Source organism: Macaca nemestrina, chromosome 4, assembly GCF_043159975.1.
Source record: "Macaca nemestrina isolate mMacNem1 chromosome 4, mMacNem.hap1, whole genome shotgun sequence".
NCBI lineage: Eukaryota > Metazoa > Chordata > Mammalia > Primates > Cercopithecidae > Macaca > Macaca nemestrina.
This window is the reverse complement of record NC_092128.1, coordinates 18,140,800-18,163,575: the sequence shown is the minus strand read 5'-3', so window position 1 is coordinate 18,163,575 and position 22,776 is coordinate 18,140,800. Positions and strand designations below refer to the sequence as shown.

General features: G+C 37.6%; 1 protein-coding gene across 8 annotated transcripts in view; it reads right to left on the bottom strand.

Annotated features, from left to right (window-relative positions):
* Positions 1–22,776, bottom strand: part of LOC105471274 (B-Raf proto-oncogene, serine/threonine kinase) — a 202,015-nt gene that overhangs the window by 109,204 nt on the left and 70,035 nt on the right. For all 8 annotated transcript variants that reach the window (XM_071094363.1, XM_011723649.2, XM_011723648.2 and 5 more), the window contains exons 2-3: positions 15,856–15,957; positions 151–414 (exon numbers count right to left, since the gene is read on the bottom strand). In XM_071094363.1, the coding sequence (XP_070950464.1) occupies positions 151–414; positions 15,856–15,957 (366 nt within the window). The remainder of the gene's footprint in view (positions 1–150; positions 415–15,855; positions 15,958–22,776) is intronic.

Genomic DNA, 22,776 nt, shown 5'->3' with positions numbered 1-22,776 from the left:
AATAATTATGTCTCTAAAATTCCTGCATGACATGGATGCCTCTATTTGCATGACCTCTGAGTATTAAGTAATAATATATTAATTTTCAACAACTGATCTGTCTGAAAAATACAAAGAAACAGCAAAATGGTGATATTAAAACTGACTCACCACTGTCCTCTGTTTGTTGGGTAGGAAGACTCTAACGATAGGTTTTTGTGGTGACTTGGGGTTGCTCCGTGACACATCTGTGGGATTTTGAAAAACTGAAAGAGATGAAGGTAGCACTGAAAGGCTAGAAGAGGAAGAAGATGTAACGGTGTCCATTGATGCAGAGCTAGAAACAGAAAAATCAGTTCCGTTCCCCAGAGATTCCAATAACTGTTGTTCTCTTTGTTGGAGTGCATCTAGCTTGCTGGTGTATTCTTCATAGGCCTATAAAATAAAGTAGACTTATATTCAATCTGGACTTTGCCCTGACATTAACAAAAGATAATATAAAATTTTAGCCTTTGCTTATAATCTTTTTACCAGCTGATAGGGTTTTAAGTTTCAAATTACAAAATAAGTGCCAGAAATACTATAAATGAATACTTTCATCTTTAAATGGATAAATTCTTTGTTATTAGACACTACACTATATTACACCTGATAAATGTGACCTATGCATATGGGATATCTAGATGGTCCATGAATAATAAAAAAAGCACAGTATTTCCAATTTTCTGGTCCACTTATATTTACCTTCCAAACCACGTCTAACATAAAACACTGTATCAAGGATAAGTGTTCCTCCCATTAAAAAAATTATTTTGTCCCAGAAAAGTTGTAGGCATATAAATTCCATTTGTTCTCTCTCAACAGAAAAAGAAGTTGAAAAGTATATATAATATAATACCTCAGTATTAAAGAAGATCTGTCCAAAAAACCCCCAAAATTTAGGACACAGTACCAGCCAGATCTCACTGTTAGCACCAAAACCTCCTCAATATGGTTTAGAAAATGTGTAACTGCCACATTCTTTCTGAAATAGCTATCAGTTAAAATAGTTTATTCTTCTCAGTATGGCTCTTTGATGACTTCTTTCCCCAACAAATGCTGTTTAGAGATTGGAACTTGTATGCAAAGCCGTAAGCCTTGTGAAAAAACAAAAACAGAATTGTATTTGAAAATGTGGATTATACCCTATAGCCAAGAAATTCTGGGGCTACTATCCATCAGGGTATCTTCCTAGAAGTTTCATTTGACAAAGGCTACAAAGTCAAGCAACCATACAAGATATCAAATTTTAAAAGGACAGAATGACATTGAACGAATTGGAATATACAAGTCCACAGTTCTTTTAGGCATTGGTAATCCCCTCACTCACACCATGCTCTACTATTTCTACCTATCATCTCAAATAGATGCAATACTATAAACATTTATGAAAGGGAGAAGCAAAGATTTTAAAATGGCTTCCCGCCTCTTAAGGAGTTTACCGTTGGGCAGTGGAGTAGGAGATAGTTATATTTTTATTTGTGTAACTGCTGTACATGAGAAATAAACAATATTCTTGACACAAGGTAATAATGAGGAAGGAGGACGGCCTTGAAAGGTTGGCATTTAGATGGACGAAGAAAGTACGGAGGAGGGAGTCCTATATATAGGAAAAATTCTGTAACAAAGAGTTTGTTTTTTCTGAAACACAGGCGAGAAAGTTTAAGACACAGGAAAAACTAGATTGGTATAGCTCAATGTCATATAATACCTGGAACATAACAAAGGATCGATATATGTTTGTGAAATTTAAATGAAGCTTTAGCAGCATCCCTGTTTTCTTAAAAAAAAGAAAGAGAAATTTAAATGAAAAACAGGTAGAGAAACAATAAGGCTGAAAAGGTGAAAGGGATTAGACTGTAGAGAGTATATACGCCATGCTATGAAGTCTGAACATAAGGGAGCAAGAGAGAATTATAAAATGTAGAGGAAAATGAAAGAGAAATTTCATTTCAATAAAGGACACAGGACCCTGCTATGCTGCATCTTACCACATAATTTCAAAGAAAATAAGGGGGGCGGGGAATAGTAACAAGAGCTGTTGAGGTAAGAGATTTAAACTTCATCAAAAGGTCTTCTTTGTTTACAGCCTGCTAGTTGCCCTACCTAGACTGTTTCATAGCAGATCAGGGCATTATAAACAAATAGATTCCAAATTTTCTGAGCTGCAATTTGGTTTAGCTTTCAGTACCAAGGCCTAATTACTTAAGCATACTTCTCTCAATACAATCTATTTATTGAGCCTTCAATCATTAAGTAAATATATACTAATACATGTGCTTGGCACTGTTAGGGCTCAGACTACAACCACAAATAAGACAAACACAGTTCTTACTCTTTGAAGATCACATAAATGCAGTCTGGAACACAAAGGTTCCTCCTGCATGGATAAAATATTCTTATTTACTGTCACCTAAGCAAGTACAGTTACTATATAAAATAAACCTTAGGAAAAGTAATGAATAGAACAATTTTCCAAACATATTTCCTTACCAAAATGTTAGTCTTAATTTTTGAAAGTATACTGATCCCTCCATGACAGATTATAAACTATCACTTCACCACATTTATCAATAGCTTTTCCTTTAGTTAAGTACAAGACATCTACTTATTCCATCTCTCTCCATCCTCAAAGCTGCAATCTACCAAGGCCTCTGGCTCATTTTACCTACTACCCTTGCTGCATTCAGTATGAACTTCAATTACTCTTTTAACACTCTGCCATAGATTTCTCTTAACCTCTCACCTCTAAAAGCATTTATTTCCATTCTATCTTCAAGACCCAAAGAAGCATCACAGTCTTTACAAAAGAAATAAAAATGATGAAAAGATCTCAATTTAGAACCTCACACACCCCAGAGGCACACATACTTATTCCAGCTTCTTAAATGTCTATCTCACTATATTAATCTGCTCAAGGTCAACATTAATCTCTCAAACAGTTGCTAAGATTTGGCCACTGTTGTCTTCCTTCACATACTTTGTGGCTCACAATTGCAACAATGCCATTGGTGATGTCTTAGATTTTCTGGCTAATTCTTGCTATTTTATCATCTAGTTTGACAGATACAAATTTTGGGTAAATCTGATCATTCAATTATTCCATTTTTCCTGTCAGGTTACCACACACTGGTGGAGAAAATAATAAAACTAGTGTAATTGATTCCATGACCAATTCATGGAACTTAGATTTGCCTGGTCCTTCACACTACTGCCTGAAAATCATGCTTGTTTTAAACATCATATTATAGTCACAACAGTTATTCTAACCTTCTGAATTCTTCTCTGGATCTTAACTTCATCCCTCAACTTTTAATTCACTCTGAAAATCACATTACCTTCAAATCCACTCTGAAGATCAACATAATCAAACGAAAAGTTTACTCTACTTCTTTATCTACATAATTCTCCACATCTTTCCCCATTCTTCTTCTACTCTCACTCCAGGCTAACATTGGGTGTTTAGGGCCTTAGTCTACCATTCCCCCTCAGTTTTCTCTCATATCATCTACTTTTCCCTTTCCCTCTGTTTTCTCATTCTATTAATATGAGCAAGCCACTCCAACATATGTGCAAACCTCAACCACAACCACCACCACCAAAATTCTTTTGGTTATTCAAGACGCTGCAGATACCAGATGCCACTTCTTCAGGAGACAATTTTCCAAAAACTCTACTCCTTCTCATCAAAACTCTACTTATTTTTCAAAAAGTCTAATTCTAAGCTCTCTTTGCTAAAATCCAGAAGAGGTATCCTTTCTCTTTATTTCCTTTAGAATATGTTATCATATTCTTCTTTATACGGCAAATTTTTCTCAACTTCAAAATAATTTTGTGAGGATTAAATGAGATAATACAAGTAAAACAAATTATTGTAGAGACTACCACATAGCAAAAAATCCAATAAATATTTGTATTAGTAATAACTGATAACCTGGGAGGCAGAGGTTGCAGTGAGTCAAGATCACGCCACTGCACTCCAGCCTGGCAACAAGAGCAAGACTCCATGTCAAAAAAAAAAAAAAAAAAAAAAGAATCTAAGAAGACTTAATATCGTAAAATGACAACACTTCCCAAGTTGATCTACAGATTCAATGTAATCCTTATTAAAATTTCAATTTTTTTTTTTGTAGAAACTGACAAGCTGATCTTAAAATTCATATGGAAATACAACGGACTTGAAATTATCAAAATAATCTTATAAAAGAAGAAAGAAGTTGGAGGACTTATACTTCCTGATTCCAAAACTTACTATAAAACTGTAGTAATCAAGACAGTGTAATAATATTGGAATAAGGACACACATATAGAACAGGATAGAACAAGGTGCAACTAGTAAATCCATAAAGGCAAAAAGTAGATCAGTGGTTGTCAGGGGCTGGAGGGAATGACTTCCAATGCATAAACGGTTTCTTTTTGGGAGTGATAAAAATATTTTAGAATCAGATAGTGGTGACAGTTGCCCATTGTGTAAATACACTAAGAATCACTGAATTACACACTTTTAAAAAGTGAATCATACAGTATGTGAATTATTTCTCAGTAGAACAAGAAATAAAATCTTACATTTACAGTCAATTGATTTTTTTTTACAATGTCGGCAAGACAATTCAATGAAGAAAGAATGGTCTTTTCAACAACTGGCGCTGATACAACTGAATATCCACATGCAGAAGAATGAAGTTGGGCTACTACCTCACAACATACACAAAAACTAACTCGAAATAGGCCAGGCATGTTGGCTCATGCCTGTAATCCCAGCACTTGGGGAATCCAAGGCAGGAGGATCACTTTTCGAGGCCAGGAGTTCAAGACCTGACTGGGCAACATAGACTCCATCTTCACAAAAATTAAAAATAAAACAAAATGGGTCATATACCTATTACATGATTGTGCACCCCATTTTTCTAAGAAATAGTTAAATTATTTTTTTCTTTCCTCCTCCCCCCCACTTCCTACTCAGCTCTTTAGAAATGCAATTATACACCAGGGGTGGTAGCTTACACCAGTAATCTCAGCACTTTGGGAAGCCAAGGCAGGCAGATCACTTGAGCCCAGGAGTTTGAGGCTAGCCTGGGCAACATGGTAAAACTCCATCTCTACAAAAAATACAAAAACTTGTCTGGGCATGGTGGCATGCACATAAAGTCCCAGCCACCCAGGAGGCTGAGGTGGGAAGATCGCCTGAGCCCAGGAGGTAGAGGCTGCAATGAGCCAAGATCATGCCACTACACTCCAATCTGAGTGACAGAATGAGGCTCTGTTTCAAAAAAAAAAAAAAAAAAGAAAAGAAAAGAAAAGAAAAAAAAAGAAAAACAAAAACATAAAGGAATAAAAGAAATGCAATTATGACCTTTTATCTCCTTTTCACCAGACACTCCCTACAGGGCAAACTGATCTGATCTAACTATGTGCTTAGACAATCCAGCGTGGAACTCTCACACTGTTACCTCTTGAGGCAACCCTGATCTACAACCAAAAGTATGCCTGCTAGAGTTTTCAGCCACCTCTGTGAGGTATTTTTGCCCATGAAGCCACCAACGTGACTGCCTGAGAGAGAAGGCACCAAAGGGTATATGTGGATCTTCCACCTGCTCATTTCTGCTCCCGTGTAGGCACCTTCTTTAAAAGCGCCCACTTTCTGCTCCAACAGGGAAGCAGTACCCTTAAGGCAGGAAGCCTGTACTTCTTTCCTTAAGCTAACTTTGGAATAAAAAAGTCACTTTATACTAGACTTTGCTCTTATTAATTGGACTCTGCAGGCAGCAAGCAACTAAACCTGTTTTGGCTATATAACCAATACTATAAAACTCTTAAGAAAAAACACAGGAGTAAATTATCCTGACCTTTGATTAGGCAATGATCTCTCATATATGATACACCAAAAGCACAGCAACCACAGAAAATAGATAAATTGGAATTCCATCCACATTTAAACTTTTGTACTTCAAAAGACAAAAATGAAAGAGTGGGAAAAAATACCACAGAATGGGAGAAAGTATTTGCAAGTCATGGATCTACTATCTAGAATATATAAAGAACTCCTAGTCAGGTGCAGTGGCTCACACCTGTAATCCCAGCACTTTGGGAGGCTGAGGTGGGCGGATTGCTTGAGTCCAGGTGTTTGAGACCAGCCTGGGCAACATGGCAAAACCCCATCTCTACAAAACACACAAAAATTATCTGGGCGCGGTGATGCACGCCTGTAGTCCAGTTGCCCGGGAGGCTGAGGTGGGAGGATGGCTTGAGCCTGGGAGGCAGAGGTTGCATTCCAGCCTGGGTGACTCTGCCATCTTGGTTCACTGTAACCTCTGCCTCCCAGGTTCAAGTGATCCTCCTACCTCAGCCTCCCGGGCAGCTGGGGCTACAGGCATCCACCACTATGCCCAGATAATTTTCGTATTTTTTGTAGAGACGGGGTTTTGCCATGTTGCCCAGGCTCGTCTCAAACTCCTGGACTCAAGCGATCTGCCCGCCTCGGCCTCCCAAAGTGCTGGGATTACAGGTGTGAGCCACCATGCCTGGCCTAAAGAACTCTTACAACTCAGTAATAAAAGCACAAACCCAGTTTTTTTAAGTGGGCAAAGGATTTGAATAGACATTTCTTCAAAGAAGATATACAAATGGCGAACAAGAACATGAAAAGATGCTCTATATTATTAGTCATTAGGAAACTGCAAATCAAAACCAAATGAAATACCAATTCACACCTACTAAGATGGCTTTAATTAAAAAACATATGTATAATAACAAGTGTTGATGAGGATAGAGAGAAACTGTAACCCTCATACATTGCTGTTAGGAATATAAAATAGTGCAGCAACTTTGAAAAACCATCTGGCAGTTCCTCAAAGTGTAAAACAGAGTTACCACAAGACTCAGCAATTCCACTCCTAGGCATACAGCCAGGAAAACTGAAAATGTATCTACATAAAAACTTGCGCTTGAAAGTTCATGGTGGCATTATTCATAATAGCCAAAACATATAAGTAGTCCAAATGTTCATCAGTTGACGAACGGATAAACAAAACGTGGTATATGTGTATGAAATATTCCGCCATAACAAGAAATGAAGTACTGAGACATAATACTACATAAATAAACTTTGGAAACATTACATTAAGTAAAAGCAGCCAGTCACAAAAGGCCACATAATGTAATTCTATTTATATGAAATATTTCAACCAGCAAATCCATAAAGGCAAAAAGTAGATCACTGGTTCTCAGGGTCTGCAGGGAATGACTACTAATGCATAAAGGGTTTCTTCTGGGGAGTGATAAAAATGTTTTGGAATAAGATATGGTGAATATAGTAAAAATCACTGAATCACACAGTTTTAAAAAGTTAATCATATAGTATGTGAATTATTCTCAATTAAAATAGAAGGGAAAAATCTAAGGATCTATTTAATTTCAATGTAACGAGAAAAAGCAGTGAAATAAAAATTTTATTTTTTATCATTTAGTTAGTTAAATTTAGTCTAATTATTCTTACTCACAAGATACAATGAAATCTTACAAACTGCCCATAAATGGACTGTTCTGCATTCCACAGGAAGCATCCAGCTTCCAGTATTCATTTCACTGCAGGGTTTGATAAAATGCCTCTGTATTATTCTAGGTTCTATATAGACTAAAAATCAGAAAGGCTGTCAGAATGATACAGTGATTAAACGCATGGGCTGTAAATTCAGAATGTCTGGGATTCAAACCTTGGCTACCATTTACAAGTTGTGTAACCTTGGCCACATTATTAAACCCCTCTGTGCCTGAATTGTTTCATTTATAAAATGAAAATGAGAATACCTAAGTGTAACTCAAAGGGTAGGTTGAAGATTAAATGAACTAATATATGATTAGTACCTGATATATAGTAAGTACTCAGTAAATGTCAGGAGCTGTTACTGTCTTCATCAGTCTACAGGGGACTCTAGGATTCAACCATAAATTCTGAAGTAGTTAGGACTCAGCTGTAGGGCGATTACAGAGACAATATCCCTTCACCTCTGGGCTCCAATAAATCAAGTAGAGAAAAAAGAATCTACTACTAGAGAAGCATCTAGCATTACATCTTACACAGAGAAGGCATTCCAATAATTTGTTGGATAAATGAATACAGAAACAGAGAGCAAATGAAGAAACTCTGGGGAACAACTTTTCAGGGTAAACTTATTTTTCTTCCTTTGGATGATGGTAGAAAAAAGGGAACCAAAGATCGACTGAGAAGACAAATTTGAAATTCTTTATAGAGTACTGTATCTCATATTTCACTGTAGTTATCATAAAGGGAATCAATAGAATGTTGACTGTTATCTGCAGCAGAACATCTAGAACTGAAAAGATGGCTTTTAAATAAATTAGTGAGTGGGAAAAAGAAAATCAAGAGGATTTCTGATGGTGGTGTAACCAATGTCTCTGTTTTGCTACAATGAAGAGAAGCAGCAAGAATAAGTAGTTGAAGATTTATCTTCCTATAGAAACATAAAAGGGGATTCTGTTGAAACATTATAGAATAAAATAATCATAGTACAACTTCTACTTGACAGCATACAAACTAATCTGAGGAAAAATTGTGAACACTGGAAATTTTTGACTTAGTAGACTCTTATTTCAGGAAGTGTAAGCATAGTCACTGGTCTAGGGGTGGTAAGTGACCTCATTCTAGTCAATGAGATAAAAGGAGAAGCTATAGAGGATTTTTGAGAAAGATTTTCCTCCTAGCAAGAGCTTAGTATATAAGAGAAGTTCTCTGTTTTCTGCTTTGAGGAGTTGTATAAGGGAAAGATCTTAAAACTCTGCTGTGGTCTTGACAGAAAAGCCAAAGGGACTATACAGATTCCACCAAGTACCTGACAACTGAGCTGTAGAACTAGTCTTACAATAACTTACCTCTATGCTTCCTACTATGTGAAAGGAAATGAAAATCCCTATTTGTTCCAGAAACTTATTCTTGAAGGGTTCTGTTTCTTGCAGTTAAAAGCATTTATAATTTTTATGGAACCGGATTTATTCCTTCATTTTTCTTGTGTTTCCTCTAAAATTTCCCATCTCTCTGCTTTTACTCTGCTTTCTAGAACATTTATCTTCCAATACTTATTTTTCAACATTTATTTATATACACACAACACATACATATATACACATATACATACCTATATGTCTGTATATACATATACTTTTTAAAATTTCTGGGCTGGGCACCACCGTGCTCACACCTATAATCCCAGCACTGTGGGAGGCCAAGGCGGGCGGATCATGAGGTCAGGGGATCGAGACCATCCTGGCTAACATGGTGAAACCCCATCTCTACTAAAAATACAAAAACAAAATTAGCCGGGTGTGGTGGTGGGTGCCTGTAGTCCCAGCTACTAGGGAGGCTGAGGCAGAAGAATGGCGTGAACCCGGGAGGCTGAGCTTGAAGTGAGCTGAGATCATGTCACTGCACTCCAGCCTGGGCGACAGAGCTAGACTCTGTCAAAAAAAAAAAAAAAAATTCTGGCTATTAATCGGAATTAGTTTAGCCTGTGCGCTCTAACACTAGCCAACAGGGGAACGACACAGCAACAGGGGCCACATGCGTCAGGGATAAGAACCCCTTCCCTTCCTTTGTCCAAGTGTGCGCTCACCATTGCTCCATCTGTAAGGGCGCACCCTTCTACAGAAGTAACTTGCCTGGCTGAGAATTAAAAATTTAAAAAATAAAAATAAAATAAATTTCTGGTTATTGTATTTTTAATCTCTAAGAGGTCTTTCTTGTTCTCTGTTACTTTTGCTTCTTTAGTACTGCTATGAAGCAAGACTGGACTAATGGATCTTATCTCTGATGTTATAGTTATTTTTAAGTTTTCTTCTGTTTTCTGCACTATTTCTGAGTTTCTGTTGACCATTTCTGCTGTTGTCTTTCCTGTTGAAAGCTTTCTTTAAATATCTGGTTATTCTTAACTGTCCATTCATATTTCAGAGTTAAGAAGTCTTAAGATGGGCCGGGCACGGTGGCTCAAGCTTGTAATCCCAGCACTTTGGGAGGCCGAGACGGGCGGATCACCAGGTCAGGAGATCGAGATCATCCTGGCTAACACGGTGAAACCCCGTCTCTACTAAAAATTACAAAAAACTAGCCAGGCAAGGTGGTGGGTGCCTGTAGTTCCAGCTACCCGGGAGGCTGAGGCAGGAGAATGGCATAAACCCGGGAGGTGGAGCTTGCAGTGAGCTGAGATCCGGCCACTGCACTCCAGCCTGGGCGACAGAGCGAGACTCCGTCTCAAAAAAAAAAAAAAAGTCTTAAGATGTCAGTATCAACCAAAGCAATCTCCAGATTCAATGCAATCCCTATCAAAATCCTGATAACCTATTTGTAAAAACAGAAACATCCTTTTTAAAATTCACGTGGAGGCCGAGCACAGTGGCTTGTACCTGTAATCCCACCACTTTGGGAAGCCAAGGCAGATGGATCACTTGAGGTCAGGAGTTCGAGACAGGCCTGGTCAATAAGGTGAAACCCCATCTCCACTAAAAATACAAAAGCTAGGCATGGTGGCAGGTGCCTGTAATCCCAGCTACTCAGTAGGCTGAGGCAGGAGAATTGCTTGAACCTGGGAGGTGGAGGTCACAGTGAGCCAATATCATGCCACTGCACTCAGCCTAAGTGACAAAGCGAGACTCCATCTCAAAAAAACAAAACAAAAACCACACACATGGAATCTCAAGGGATTCTGAATAGCCAAAACAATTTTGAAAAAGAACAAAGTTGGAGAACTCACATTTCCTGATTTCAAAACTTACTACAAAGGTAGTGTAATCAAAACAGTAAGATGACAGCATAAAGACAGACATATAGACCAATGGAACAGAGAGCACAAAAATAAACTCTTGCATATACAGTCAAATGGTTTTCGACAAGGGTGCCAAGGCCATTCAGTCTTTTCAACAAATGATGCTGAGAAAACTGGGTATCCATATGCAAAAGAATGAAGTTGGACCCTTACCTTACATCATATATAAAAATTAACTCAAAATGGATCAAAGACCCAAATGCAAGAGTATTTGGGAGAAGAATGTCATGACACTGGATTTGGTGATGATTTCTTGGATATGATATTAAAGGCACGAGCAACAAAAAGAAAAACAGATAATTTGGACTTAAAAACTATAAGCAGAGCAAAAAGTGAACCCACAAAATGGGAAAAAGTTTGCAAATTAAATATCCAATAAGAACTGATATTTAGAATATATAAAGAACTATGCTCAATAACAACAAAACAAACAATCCAATTAAAAAATGGACAGAGAACTTAAATCAGACATTTCTCAAAAAAGATATACAAATGGCCAATAAGCACATAATAAAAGGCTCAACATTGTTAGTCATCAGGAAAATGCAAATCAGCACCATAATAAGGTATCACTTCACACACATTAGGCTATGTTTTTTTGTTTTGTTTTGTTTTGTTTTGTTTGAGACGCAGTCTCATTCTGTCCCCCAGGTTGGAGTGTAGTGGCATGATCTTGGCTCACTGCAACCTCTTCTCCTGGGTTCAAGCGATCCTCCTGCCTCAGGCTCCTGAATTGCTGGGATTACAGGCATGCACCACTACGTACACCTGTAATTTTTGTATTTTTTAGTAGAGACAGGATTTCATCATGTTGGTCAGGCTGGTCTCAAACTCCTGACCTCGTGATCCACCCACCTCGGCCTCCCAAAGTGCTGGGATTACAGGTGTGAGCCAACGTGCTTGGCCTAGGCTATGTTTTTTTAATCAACCGAAAACAGTAAGTGTTGGTAAGGATGTAAAAAATTAGAACCCCGTGCGATGCCAGTAGGAATATAAAATAGGATAGGTGCTACAGAAAAAGGTGTGGCAACTCCAGAAAAAATAATCATAAAATCAACATGTGATCCTGCAATTCTACTCCTGGGTATATACCCCAAAGAAGTAAAAGGAACTCAAACAGACACTCGTACACCCATGTTCACAGCATTATTGATAATAGCCAAAACGTGGAAGCAACCCAAGTGTCCAATGATGGATGAATGGATAATCAAAATGTGGTAAATACATACAATGGATTATTATCCAGCCTTAAAAAGGAAAAAAAATTTGCTATATGCATTATCCTTGTTGCAACATGGATAAACCTCAAAGACATTAAGCTAAATGAAATAAGCCAGTCACAAAAGGACAAATATATGATTCCATTAATACGAAGTTCCTAGAGTAGTCTAATTCATAGATCAGAGATAGAAAGTAGAATGGTAGTTGTTAGGAACTAGGGAAAGAAGGAAATAGAGATTTAGTGTTTAATGGCTAGAGAGTTTCGGTTTTGGATAAAATTTCTAGAGATGGATGGTGGCGAAGGTTACACAAAAACATGAATGGACTTAATGCCATAGAACCATATACTTAAAAATGGTTGAAATGGTAAATTTTGTTAGGCATATTTTACCCCAATGAAAAAATAAAAAGCGTTAAGGAATCTTAAATGGCAGATTAGAAACCTGCAGAATGGTGGGTCTCAGTGAGTAATCAGTAGATCTGGCTCTTCACTGATGGGCCTTCAAATATCAGTATATACAGGTCTTTTCTCTTGGGCTGGTGAGAGTCCATTCATAGTATATGAAATAGTGATGGCCAGGCATGGTGGCTCACGCCTGTAATCCTAGCACTTAGGGAGGCTGAGGCAGGTGTATGACTTCAGTTCGGGAGTTTGAGACAAGTCTGACCAACATGCCAAAACCTGTCTCCACTAAAAATACAAAAATTAGTCAGGAGTCATGGCGCACACTTGTAATCCCAGCTACTTAGGAGGCTGAGGCAGGAGAATCGCTTGAACACAGGACAGAAGGCTGCAGTGAGCTGAAATTGTGCTACTGCACTCCAGCCTGGGCAAAAGGACGAGACTCCATCTCAACAAAAAATAAAAAAATTAAAATGGTGATAAGTGCAATGTTCTAAAAATCATTTATATGTTCATTGTCTATATCTCCCTCCCCTCAATAAAACACAAGCTTAAAAAGGCGGAGATTGTTGGCCATTTTTTAAAAAATTGCTATTCCCGGCCAGGCGCGGTGGCTCATGCCTGTAATCCCAGCACTGTGAGAGGCCGAGGTGGGCAGATCACCTGAGGTCAGGAGTTTGAGACCAGACTGGCCAACATGATGAAATCCCAACTCTATTAAAAACAAAAAAATTAGCTGGGTATGGTGGTGCATGCCTGTAATCCCAGCTATTTGGGAGGCTGAGGTAGGAAAATTGCTTGAACCTGGGAGGTGGAGGTTGCAGTGAGCTGAGATCGTGCCACTGCACTCCAGCCTGGGAGACAGCGAGACTCCATCTCGGGGGGGAAAAAAAGAAAGAAAATTGCTATTCCCCAAGGCCTAGAACAGCACAAGATGAATCAACTATTTATAGAATTCTTAATATTTGTATCAGGAATTACGTTATTTCATAATTATAAACTCAATTAATCCTTAAATTACCCAAGGTGTGATATTATTCCCACTTTACTAATGAGGTAGGATATAAGAAGTCTGGATATCTTGAGTACAGAAACTAAGCCACAGTTGGGATTCAAACATGGAGTCTGTATGACTCTACGGCTCATCGTAATCATTATATTATACTGCCGACTTCAGTGTGTGTGTATGTACGTGCATATATGCATACTACATACACATAATACACACACACTATATAGCACAAGTCCCCAAGAATAAAAATCTGTTTTACCACAAGCTAATAATATAACCTGTGAGTTATGGTCTGATGTATGCTGTCCTAGTCAGATTTAATTTTAATAAGTAGTTCAATTTTGTGTGTCTAATTCTAAAACAACCAACTGAAAAGACTATATCTAATAAAAGGTCCATAAATTATGTTACAAAGAATGGCTATGGCTGAAGGGAATACAAATATTTAGCCCAAATAAGAAAAGCTGTCTGGGAGGTGAGGGTGGGGGAAGACGGGACAATGTCAAGATAAAGGTAGAATAAGATAGAGATCAAGAGCACAGATTTCTGACTTACATCTGCCTTCTTCCCCTAACTAGCAGTGTCACCTGAATCAAGTTACTCAACCTCTCTCTGTTTTTTCACTTGTAAAATGGGAATAACAAAAATATCTAGTACCTAGTATCTTGCTCAAAGTAACTATAAAAAATGAATTAAGTAATAAAATGCATTTAACACAGTACTGGGCACAGAATAAGAAGCTCTAAGGTTTGTTGTTGTTAGTGATCAGTCTTCAAATAGTAAAAAGCCTGAAGAGATATGTGAGGAGGGGGCGGTGACTCACTGATATAGTGGGACCTAGTTATTGATGCAAATGAATTACATCTCAGCCTGGGTTCAAAGTCTCCAAGACACAGAAATGGTTGGAAGAAAATTTGCTGGTTATATTGTCTAATTCTGGTTAATAAAAAATTGCCATTCTCATTAGGAGTACTTGCTTCCTTATGACACCTTTGATCAGCCTCCTAATAATATATGTATAGAAGACAGCACAGGATATTAGGAAGTACACTAACTGGTAATGAGAAATAAGAATTCTAGTCCTAGCTTTGATATTAACTAGGAGTGTGATCTGGGATAAGCCATATGAAGAGGAGGAGAAAAAAACAGCATATTACCTGTTATTTCCAAACTTCCAAGTTTACTTTAGAAATATAAACTTACTTTCTCATAAAATACTTGACTTAACTTGCCCTTCAAAAAGTAATTAAATAACTAAGTTAGAAATTTAGTTTAGAAGTCTTTCAATCTGTGCTTAAAAACCTCTGGTATTTGGAGCCAAATGGCAACCTGATCATTTCTAATTTAGAGTTCTCCATCCCCTTGCATCACTAGTGATGATAGCTGAGCCAGCTTTTATAGACAAAGGGGGTGTAGGGTAGTGGTGAGCAGTATGGGCTCTAGAGCCTTACCACCTAGATTCTGTAACACCTTGTTGGCTGTGGAGTCTGACTACATAAGAAAACTAATGCTAAGAAAGCTCATCTGTGATTACAACAGCACCTACTAACTCATAGGATTAATGAATATAAATTTACAATTATGCTCAAGGCTTGACACAAACCTCAAGGCACTATTGAACAGTAAACCTAAACAATGTTGAGCTATTTAAAAATTATAAATTTTACCTATAAGGAAGCAGAAACCAATTTTGGGGAGACTCATTCTGGAAAAAATATTTTACAAAATTGCTCCATTTTCCAATATGGTAACTGGTTTGCTGAGCTCCAAAACTGTGTGCTTTCTCTTTAAAAAAAAAAAAAAAAAAAAAAATTGGCCGGGCACAGTGGTTCACACCTGTAATCCCAGCACTTTGGGAGGCCAAGGTGGGTGGATCACAGTCAGGAGTTCAACAGCAGCCTGGCCAATATGGTGAAACCCCGTCTCTTCTAAAAATACAAAAATTAGGCGGGCCTGGTAGTGCGCACCTGTAGTCCCAGCTGCTCAGGAAGCTGAGGCAGGACAATCGCCTGAAGCTGGGAGGCAGAGGTTGCAGTGAGCCGACACTGTGCCACTACACTCCAGCCTGGGCGACAGAGCGAGACTCTGTCTCAAAAAAAAAAAAAAAAATTTAATTCAGAGTAATACCTTGAAATTTATATGACTTCCCCCTTAGTTCTGATGTTTTCTAAATTATAAAATACATGTTTATTATAACAAGTGACACAAAACAAGATTAAGAAGTATAATACAGGCAAAGCTAATTCTCTCTTCCCAAATCTATTCCTAATCCCACCCCCTAAAATAATCAAGATTATCAGTACAAATGTTTTTACAAGTTCATTTTTTTCTTTTCAAAATTACTACAGATATGATACTCAAAAGCTTACCTCCAGATATATTGATGGTGGATTATGCTCCCCACCAAATTTGTCCAATAGGGCCTCTATATGTTCCTGTGTCAACTTAATCATTTGTTTGATATTCCACACCTAAAAAATATTTTAAAAGAATTTAAATAAAAATCACTTAGGATATGAATTAGAAATATTTTAACGTAGACAACTACATCACAGTAACTGCCAGTGTTCCTCAAATTTTGAGCTTCGAGATCATTTAATATAGTGGTTTTTCTTTTATTATTAAACATCTTTAAATATTTTTCTACACTAGTAATACAACGTATTCTCAACTATAAAAGATTCAAATAATACATGAATATTCAGAATAAACCACGAAATCTCTCTTCATCTTCCTCACATTCTCAGGCCCCCTTTCAAAAAGGTTAAGTTCTGTTTACGGTTTGGTGAGCAACCTTCCATGTCTTCTCTTTACTCATGGAAAAGACATAAAGACATATGTATATGAAATGTACAAATATCATTAAATACATATATAAAATACTTTTAACACTTGCTTTTTTCACAGAATAATAATGCCTCAGAAGTCTCTCCACGTCAATATGCATATATTTTACTCCCTAATGGTTATACAGCATTCATTTCATAGCATTGCACTGCTTATTTCAACAGTCTCTAAACTTCAGTGGTATCCAGGGGTTAGGTGGGCATAGACAATTTTAAGAGAATTTGCAGATCCTCAAGTTTTATCTGTATGTTCCCTGATTGATCTGCTTAAGAACTGGTTCTCCTTCCCTACTTCTTCTTTTAAAATAATTATTTTCCACTTTATAAAAAAAAAAGGCAAAGTTCTTTTCCACCTCAAATACTACTAAGATGCATCATTCTGAGATGTATAAATTCCAAAGTACCTAACAAATAGACAATTAAAACGGGGAAATTCCTTGAGAGAAAAGGGGGAAAAATTAAGAGCAGGACCATATTTTATCAATGAAACAAATCTGTGGCAAGGCTCCAAGCCTTACCCATCTATCCAGCCAGCCAGACTAGAATCCAGAAGTTTAGTGGTTATTAAAAGGCACATATTAGCATATTTGTTTTAAGATAAATAAGTCATCAGGTTTTTTTCTTTCTTGATAAAAAAGAAAAACAGTCCAATTTGTCTGGTTTGATAGTGAGAACTGGCTATCAGGTTATATGGCAGATTCTATTGCTAAGTTGAATGATCTAAATCTGCAGCTTAAAGGCTTGTCCAAAAAATGCATTTAACATAAATATAATGCACAGTAGAAATTATGACCTTTTAAACTATTCAAAGTAATACACAGTAGAAATTATGGCCTTTTGAACTATTCAAAGTTATAATGAAAAAATGTGAGATATCAATTTTTAAATGTACAGGGAAATAAATGAAAAAAAAAAGAGTTCCAAATCTCTTGGTTTATTTAATAATTTCCTTACTAATGGACATTTAGATTATTCGATTTCCTCAACATCAAACAATACTTCAAAAAATAGTTCTGAACTGCTTTTCACAGTAAAGGTGCAAGTTTTATTTTTTGGTATCTAGGTACAGGATTCCAGGATTGAAGGACATACCTATTTTAAAATTTAATATATATGCCAAATGGTCTTCCAAAAGAAGAAATGTATCAAGTCAAGTCCCTATCTGCAGGGTATAAGTCCACTCCTTTCCTCACAATCTCACCAACACCCAGCATAATCACACTTCTAAACTTTTGCCAATCTGAAAGGGAAAAGGCAATCATGTTTTAATTTGTATTTCTTACAAAGTTGAGCACTTTTTATACTTACTGGCCATTTGAGATTTTGGAAAATTTCCTATACTGTACTCCCTTTTATTCTATTGAGTTGTTTTTTCCATATTCATTTATAGTCTTTATTCTGGATACTAATCTTTACTCTTCTACAAATGTTAAGGTCTTTCAATTGTTTTTCATGACTCTTGTCATATAAAGTCTTGCTACTCAAAGTGTGGTCCATAGACCAGAAGCAGCAGCATCTTCTGAAAGATTGTGAGAACAGCAGAAGCTGGCCTGGCACAGTGGCTCACATCTGTAATCCCAACACTTTGGGAGGCCGGGGCAGGCGGATCACTTGAGCCCAGGAGTTCACAACCAGCCTGGGCAACATAGCAAAACCCTAGCTGGGCATGGTGGTACCAGCCTGTAGTCCCAGCTACTCAGAAGGCTGATGTGAGGATTACCTGAGCCCAGGAGGTTGAGGCTGCAGGGAGCTGTGACTGCACCACTACACTCCAGCCTGGGCAACAGAGTGAGATTCAGTTTCTACCGCCGCCCCACAACCTGCCAAAAAACAAAAACAAAAACAAAAACAAAAAAACCAGCAGAAGCTCAAGCTCCACCTCAGATCTACAGAACAAAATGATTCATATGCATATTAAAGGCTGAGAAGCAAGGACAGAGGTTCCAAATTGTTTTTCCAGTCAGGTATTTCAATATTTTCTTTCATGATGCCTTTGCTAATTTCTCATATCTCCAAAAAGTGTTAGATGGCTTCTTTTATCAAGCTACACTTACTCCCCAGGTGATCTCATCCAATCTTGTATCTTTATATGCCAACTATGAACTGACGATGCCCAAAATTTAAAATCCAACTCTATCTTTTCCTCTCAACACCAGATTCCTAACTGCCTGCTGAATATATCTACTATTATACCTAATAAAAGCATTTCAAACTTAACATGTTCAAAGACTAACTTCTGATCTCCCCCATCACCCCCACAAAACTTGTTTTTCCTAGTCTCTTTACCTCAAAAATGATAAGCTCCATTCTTTGAGTAAACCCAAAACTTCAGCATCATCCTTGACTCTTTTCTCACATCTGACAATCCATCTCAATCCATCTCCAGATCAAAAGATATGTAGATATTAGTCACCTTCGCTACCACTACCATCCTGGTCTAAGCCACCTTCATTTCTCTCTTAGTTTATTACAACAGTTTCTGAAACGGCCTCTCCTGTTTCATGCCTAGAATGGGACAGTAGCTGTTCTTCAAAAACTATAACTGCAGGCCGTGCATGGTGGCTCATGCCTGCAATCCCAGCACTTTGGGAGGCTGAGACAGGAGGATCACAACATAGTAGGACCCTGTCTCTACAAAACAAAACAAAACAAAACAAATTAGCCAGACGTGGTGGTGTGTGCCTGTGGTCCCAGAGGCTGAGGTGGGAGGATCGCTTGAGCCTGGGAAGTTGAGGCTGCAATGAGCCGTGATCGCATCACCCCAACCTAGGCAACAGAGTGAACCCCATCTCAAAAACAGAACTATAACTGCAGATCACATGTCATTCTCTTGCTCAAAACCCTCCACTGGCTTCCTCAATAAAAATCACCAAAGCCATGACCTGGCCCTCTGCTATTTGTCTATCTTCATTTCTTACTGTTCTCCCGTCACTCATCCCTCTCCAATCACACTTGGCCTCACTGAACATGCCAAGTATACTCCCAATGCAGGACTTGTGAATTTACTATTCCTTCTGCCTGGAATGCTCTTCCCCTAAGATTTCTATAAGGTTTGCTATCTTATCAAGTTAATTCATCTCTTTATCCCAGTGTCACCTTATCAATGAAGCATTCTCTTACCTTCTCATTTAGAAAGCCTCTATCCCTCCCATTCCTTAGAGGCACAGAGTCAGTTATACCCTTTGTTAATTTTATTTGTTCCATAGCATATGCAACCACCTTACTATATATATTTTATGTGTTTATTTTGTTAGTGGTGTGTCTTCCCCACTCCCCAAAAGAATAAAGTCCAGGAGAGTATGGGTTTTTGTCTTATTTTTTCTGATTTATCCCCAGAGCCTAGAACAGTGCCTAGCATACAATAAGCACTCAAACATATATTTGTTTTAAAACAAATGAATACTTTATTTATTTTTAAAACAGGGTCTCTGTCTCCCAGGCTGGAGTGCAGTGGCACAATCTTGGTTCACTGCAGCCTCAGCCTCCCTGGCATCAATCCTTCCACCCCAGACTCCCAAGTAGTTGGGACTACAGGTGCGCACCAGCACACCTGGCTAATTTTTGTATTTTTAGTAGAGATGGGGTTTTGCCACATTGCCCAGGATGGATCTTTCCTTAGAGCATCCCTCTATGATGTGTTCACTGATCAACTGGACAAAACTGTTTTCTAAGTCATAATTTGATAACACAGAGTTGATTATGTTTCCCATGTCTTTAGCTACTTTAAGATCAGAAACATTTTCTTTTTATGTCCCCTCATGACTTATTTTGGTGTCTTAGTCATAATAGGTACTCAATTAAAGCTGAAGATTTAAGCTGGTTTCAGAAAAGAGTAAGAAAGAAAACAAGTCATCCTAGTTCAGTGATCCTTTCTTAGGTCCAGTAAATTCAGGACGATATTACCCACACTCCCCCTTTTTTTTTTTTCAATAAAAACTTATATGCAGTTAGCATAAAGAACTATTTCTCCCAAGGGATGGGAGAGAGAAAGTGGGGGAAAATAATCAGAGATGAGAAATGAAGATAATGAGTTGATTACAATAAAATTTTCTTGCTGAGATATAAAAAAACGATAAGATTGGGCCAGCAGTGGTGGCTCACACCTGTAATCCCAGCACTTTGGGAGGTCGAGGTGGGTGGATCACTTGAGGTCAGGAGTTCGAGACCAGCTGGCCAACACGGTGAAACCCCGTCTCTACTAAAAATACAAAAATTAGTCGGGCATGGGGGCGTGCACCTGTAATCCCAGCTACCCAGGAGGCTGAGGCAGGAGAATCACTGGAACCCGGGAGGCGGAGGTTGCAGTGAGCTGAGATCACGCCACTGCACTCCAGCCTGGGTGACAAGAGCAAGACTCTGTCTCAAAAAAAAAAGAAAAAGAAAAAGAAAGAAAAAAAAAGAAAAAGAAAATAAGATTGGTTAGGTATAGTGAGGCCAGACCATGAGTGTCTGGAAGTCGGGTTTTTTATCTCCCCAAAGAAGAGTAATTTTATATCCGAAGAATAAACAAAAGTCACAATGACCCTTGTTGGAATTTTAAAGAATGAGTTTGGGAGAGAAAAGTGTTTCAGAATCTCCAGAGGAGTTACAGAAAGAACTCTGATGACTCTTATAAAATAGAGATATATTAAAAAGTAGAATACAATACTGAAAAGCTAACAGTAGGTACACAGTTAAAACATCTTCTTGGGAAAAAAAGGAAAATCTGTTGCCACAATCCTAAAAGGGAGATGAAAAAATTAAAAACAAAACTAAAAACTTCAAGAAAGTTACTAAAAGATCTCCTCTCCTGTTTTAATCTCTTCAGTAGGCCACAGCTATTACAGCCAAGCAAGCTTAGTAAATAATTCATCATTTTTAGTGACTTTACAAATGGCAAAACTCCTTCTCCCAAAAAAAAGGCTGAGAATTAAAAAAAAAAAAAATCCTAGAAGATGCCCATGTTAAAATATAAATGCAGACAAACTGCTATGGAAGGACATAAAGGGGAGTGAGTTATGGCACAAAAAAATACCTACAGCCATTGGCTCCCCTCATCCCTTAAAGAAAATATAATTAAAATAACAATTAGTAATAGGTGATTTTATATATATATATATATATACTTATATACATGAATATCTTCTAAATTAAGAAGCTAGCAAAACCTAGATGTTAAAACTCAACAAAGATAATATAAAAAAAAAAACAAAAAACAAAAAAAACAAAAAAAACAGGCCGGGTGCAGCGGCTCATGCCTATAATCCCAGCACTTTGGGAGGCCGAGGCCAGGAGTTCGAGAGCAGCCTGGCCAACAAGACAAAATCCTTTCTCTACTAAAAGTACAAAAATTAGCTGGGTACGGGTGTGCACCTGTATTCCCAGCTACTTGGAAGGCTGAGGCAGGAGAATCTCTTGAACTTGGGAGGCGGAGGTTGCAGTGAGCTGAGATCACGCCACTATACTCCAGCTTGGGTGACAGAGCAAGACTCTCTCTAAACAAACAAACAAACAAAACATAAAATAATCCAAACTGTGAAGAAAGGCATCAAACTCTTAAATTCATATATATGATATATAAACATATACAACAGTATATATAAAAATATATACATTAAAAGCAAGAATAATCATTAATTAGGAATCCAGTAACATAATACTTAATAGGTCAAAGGGAAAACTACAGGACCAGCCTAAAAGATTCCAAGAAACAAATAATTGTTATGAAAGGTGGGGTTGGGGGAGGAACAGAGGGAGGGAAGGAAGAGACAGAAGTGGTCCCAAAATTTCAAGAAAATGGTTGAAAGAATCACAGTACTGAAAGCAAGGAGGCCAGAACCATCAACCATTTAGTTGGAAAAATTCAGAACATTCCTGAAAAATAGAAAATGAATATAATCAGTTTGACAAAGAAATCAAAGCTAATAAACTGCAGACCAAAACACAAAAGTAAATTTCTACTAAGATAACTCTGGAAGAACAGCAAGCTTAAAGACAACACATATAAGAAGGAAGCATGAAGAAACTATAAAGACCTGAGTTTTGAATCATACAGTCATCAAATTAAAACCTCAGGTAATGTAAAACAGATTACTGCTGAAGAGAGAATTAAAGAACTAGAAGGTGACTCAGAAAATTAGCCAAAAGGCAGAGATAAATGGATGGAAAATATGAAAGACATGAAGCACAGAATGAGTTAATCTGGGAGGTAAACAGGGAATAGGGGAGATATTTGAACAGAAGTTGGCCATAAATTTTCCAAAACAAGTGAAAATAAAAAAATTCAGTTCTTAAAGTCAACTGGAAAGAAAAGACAAGTTAGATTGGTGGCATACTTCTCAACATCAGTAAAAGAAGCAAGAAGACAATGAACTGATGTTAAGATGCAAGAAGAAAATAACTAACAACCTAGAAAAAGGAAACTGAATCAAGAAGTAGTATCAAAGAAAGAATGGCATGAGAGGG